The 3,944-nt window shown below is 57.5% G+C and overlaps 1 protein-coding gene across 1 annotated transcript; it reads left to right on the top strand.

Moving 5' to 3' along the window:
• Positions 1–1,469: 1,469 nt before the first annotated feature.
• Positions 1,470–3,944, top strand: GNG12 (G protein subunit gamma 12; the record flags this gene model as incomplete). The annotated part of the gene is made up of 2 exons (XM_082003274.1): positions 1,470–2,734; positions 3,819–3,944. Exons 1-2 carry the CDS (start codon positions 2,639–2,641, stop codon positions 3,942–3,944), a joined length of 222 nt encoding a protein of 73 aa, XP_081859400.1. The 5' UTR covers positions 1,470–2,638.

The following is a 3,944-nucleotide window of genomic DNA, read 5'->3' as shown; positions in this document are numbered from 1 at the left end:
GCGCTCACAGCCCAGAAGCCACCCGTGTCCTGGGCTGCCCCCAAAGCCGCGTGGCCAGCGGGGTGAGGGAGGGGGTTCTGCCCCTCTGTCCCGCTCTGGGGAGACCCCCCTGCAGGGCTGCGTCCAGCTCTGGAGCCCTCGGCACAGGAGAGACATGGACCTGCTGGAGCGGGGCCAGAGGAGGCCCCAGCGACGCTCCGAGGGCTGGAACAGCTCTGCTGGGAGGACAGGCTGGGAGAGCTGGGGGGGCTCAGCCTGGAGCAGCGAAGGCTCCGGGGAGACCTTCCTGCAGCTGCCAGGGCTGAGAGGGGCTGAGGAGAAAGATGGGGACAGGCTTTTTAGCAGGGCCTGTAGCGATAGCACAAGGGGTAACGGTTTTAAACTAAAAGAGGGAAGGTTTCGACTAGATCTAAGGGAGAAATTTTTCCCACGGAGGGTGGTGAACCCCTGGCCCAGGTTGCCCAGAGAGGTGGTCGATGCCCCATCCCTGGAAATATCCCAGGCCAGGCTGGACGGGGCTGTGAGCAACCTGATCCAGTTGAAGATGTCCCTGCTCATGGCAGGGGGTTGGACTAAATAGATGGCCTTTAGAGGTCCCTTCTGACCCAAACCCTTCTGTGATTCTATGATAAAACAGGGACTTGGCGCAAAATACCGCAGTTCCCAGCTAGCTGGGCAGGCTCGAGCACTGGCTGGAAAAGCGGCACTGCTTCCCGGGCTGAGGCGGGGGAAACCTGAAGCCTCCAAGGAAACGCTGTCTGCAGCGTTGGAAAAGGTCACCCGCAGCTACATCGGACTCGAGTCCCTTTAATGCAATAAATGATTTAAGCGCAGCACCACGGAGCCAGCTATTGTCGTGGATCTGTGGAAGGCAAATGGTGGGGTTTGTGCTCAGTCCTGCTAGAGATTGCGTGCGAGGACTGGCGCGGCAAGGACAGTTTCACAGCGCAGGGCTGTCCTAAACCAGCTGCTCTTTGAACTCCTGGGTACCCGAATCATTTAGCAATAAGCTCTTTGCCTCTGCGATGCCTGTAGGGATATTCTTTTGAGTGCGATGCTGCTTGGTCCTCAGCTCTTCCCTGCTCCTGCTGCTCCACTCCCAGCAGCAGCGGTTGGTGCTGGCGTGCAGCCGCACGGGATGGGAAGCGGCCGGGGATGCGGGAGGCACGCAGCAGGAAGGGTGCTGCAGGGAGACGGGGCAGGGTGGCCTTCAGTGTGGCGCGGGCCAAGGGACAGCTCCTGGTGGTCCGAGAGGCCAGGACGAGCTTGAGCATGCCATGGGAGTTCCGTACGGCTGAGGAAGCTGGGGTCTTCTGGGAGCGCCGTGAGGTTAAGACCTCCGAATCCAGAGCGGTGTCAATGCCAGCGGAGCGCTGACTTACCACGTGCAACTAGGCATGCTTTTGTGGACGTGGCGAAGGAACCTTGTTTGGGTCCGTTGCAGAGCACCCGCAGTAAAGCTGCTCAGGGATGGCAGTGCCGTTCTTAAACTGAGCCTTAGTCGTTTACTGCGTGTTTGTTGGTGCCGCACGTCCTTTTGGACCCGATCCTGAGTCAGAGCTGGCAGATGGGCTGTCCTCCTTCTCTGGATACGGTCGCACACGTACGATCCTGGTTCACTCCCTGCTCTTTGGTGGGGTCGGGAGCATGTCTTCTCCCCTGGTCCAACTCTCAGGGAAGCGTGTGGCATCCTGGCACGGGCTGGGCTCCCCCGTAAGCCGGCGGCGTGTGCTGCCCTCGTGCCGCTCGCGGGCATCCCGCGGGTAGCTGGAAACAGGGGTCAAGCTGCAAAAGCTGTGTTCGGGTCGCTGCCGGGCTGGCCAGCCGGGCCCGGCGGAGAGCGTCCGACGCTGGCCCCGCGCCGGGATTGACGCTTTGCATTCTTACCCGGAGAGGGAAAGTCCCGGAGCTGCTCAGGTTTGTTCTGGCACCCACCATGTACGGCGGCCTGGGAGCAGAGAGCGGCCAGGAGCGCGTCTCTGAACTTGGCCGCCTCGTTTTCCCGTTCCTCTGACGTGCCGTAAAGCTGCCGCTGGGCTGCTGCAGGCCCGAAGCACCGCCCGGCCGGAGCGGGCCGAAGGAGTGGGGAGGCCCGGCTGGCGTGGCCGCTGCGGCCATGGCTCTGCCCGTCCTCCTCGCTGCGGCAGGCTCAGCGAAGGGGCAGTAACCGGCCACGAAACCCTCCTCCTCCTCCCTCCCGGCACCGGCTGGGGTGACTGGCCCTTCCTGCGCGGCAGGATCGGTCCTGCCGTGGGGCGGCGGCTGCTGCATCCAGCCCCTGTGCAAACGGCCGGCGCAGGGCGGGCGCGCGGTGCGGTGCTGGCCGCCCTCCGGCTTGGGGAAAGCGCGGGTCGATAAACCCGTATCACCCGCTAACACAGGGAAGATGAGACAAGAGCACGCACAAGAGCTCAATGCATTTTTTCTGGAGGGTGTTTTGGTTGCAGGGCATCGGTTGCCAAGCTGCTTCTCAGATGACTTCTCCTGTTGTGCAAAATAATAAAAAAAAAAAAAAAAGAGCACTTTTTGCAGCGTGTCGCAGTTGCCTCTGTATGTAAAAGCAGTTTAACGTGCTGTGCCGCCTTCTGGAAAAATAACCCGCTGTCTTTCAAAACAGAGCTTCACCGCTTCACTGAAAATGTCTGGCAAAACGGCGAGCACGACCAACAACATAGCTCAGGCCCGAAGGACTGTCCAGCAGTTAAGAATAGAAGCCTCAATAGAAAGAATAAAGGTGAGAGCACATCCTTCTTCACCCCTCCTTTTTTTTTCCCCTGTTTTTTTTCCCCCTTCTAGCTGTAGGGAGTTTGTGCAGGGGGGGTGTGCCCAGTTAATTTTTTTTTTTTTTTGCCCCATTTCGGAACATGACATTTACATTTCAGCCCAACAAACCTGAATAAATCTAATTCTCGTGGCCCCTTACCAGCAGTATCCTCAGGTAGCTCGGTGCTTTATGGACTCGTAGGAGAACCAAAGCAAAATACGAAGCACACATCAAACGTGTGAAACAGAAGGCAAGTACGAGCTTCCAGTTTCATGCGTATTGTGTTAGTAGTGTGATTTTTGTTCCATCCTTCAGCTGGTTGAATGCTATGTCTGCAAGGAAGGTGAATGTGTCGGGACATTATAAAGAAAAAAAAGGAGGTAGCCGAAACGGGATTCCTTTAACTTAGGGCAAGAAAGAACCACACTTGTTTCCAGCTCGCGGGGGTAGGATGTTGGCTCCGCTGGTAACATTGCCTTCTCGGGTTTTGCCGCGCTCCTCGAGCGGCTGCCCAGCCCCTTTTGAAGGCCAGCAAACCAATCCTACAGATTCACAGGGCAGCGGTGCCCTTCCCCAGGCGACGGCGTCGGGAATGGGGCCGTGCGAGGAGGGACCCCGTTCCCGAAACGGCTAGTCGTCTGAGGATACTCCTGTTTACTGTCCCCAGCTTTATAGACGAGAAGTTCCTCGTTAAAAACCTACCGTATTATTTTGAACCTCCTCCTGTTTATTTTTAGTCTTCTGCAGAAGCTGTGTAGGAGCCGAGCGGTACTTTTGCCCGGTGTCGCAAACGCACCCCGAGTACCTCCGCGAGCTCCAGGGTCCATCCTTTTCTGCAGAAAGAGCCGGAACCAGCCTGTGGTGGAGTGTCTTCTGCAGGAGACGGGGCCCCAGAGAGCGTGTTGATCTCCAAGCACCTCTCCCGTCCCATGCAGGGACTTTGTACCCGTCAGCAGCTCTCAGCACGTTTGATCATGTTACCAGTTATGGGGAAACACCATTTTGTGGCGTTTTGATTTTGATTTTTTTTTTCCCCCACCCCTGTCTTCTGCAGGTGTCGAAAGCATCAGCAGACCTAATGCTCTACTGTGAAGAACACGCCAAGAAAGACCCGTTGCTAATGGGCATACCTGCTTCTGAGAACCCTTTCAAGGACAAGAAGACCTGCATTTTGCTATAG

Source organism: Phaethon aethereus (assembly GCF_964289735.1).
Source record: "Phaethon aethereus genome assembly, chromosome: 8".
Lineage (NCBI taxonomy): Eukaryota > Metazoa > Chordata > Aves > Phaethontiformes > Phaethontidae > Phaethon > Phaethon aethereus.
Note: the sequence above shows the minus strand (reverse complement) of the source record. Positions and strands in the feature narration are given on the sequence as shown.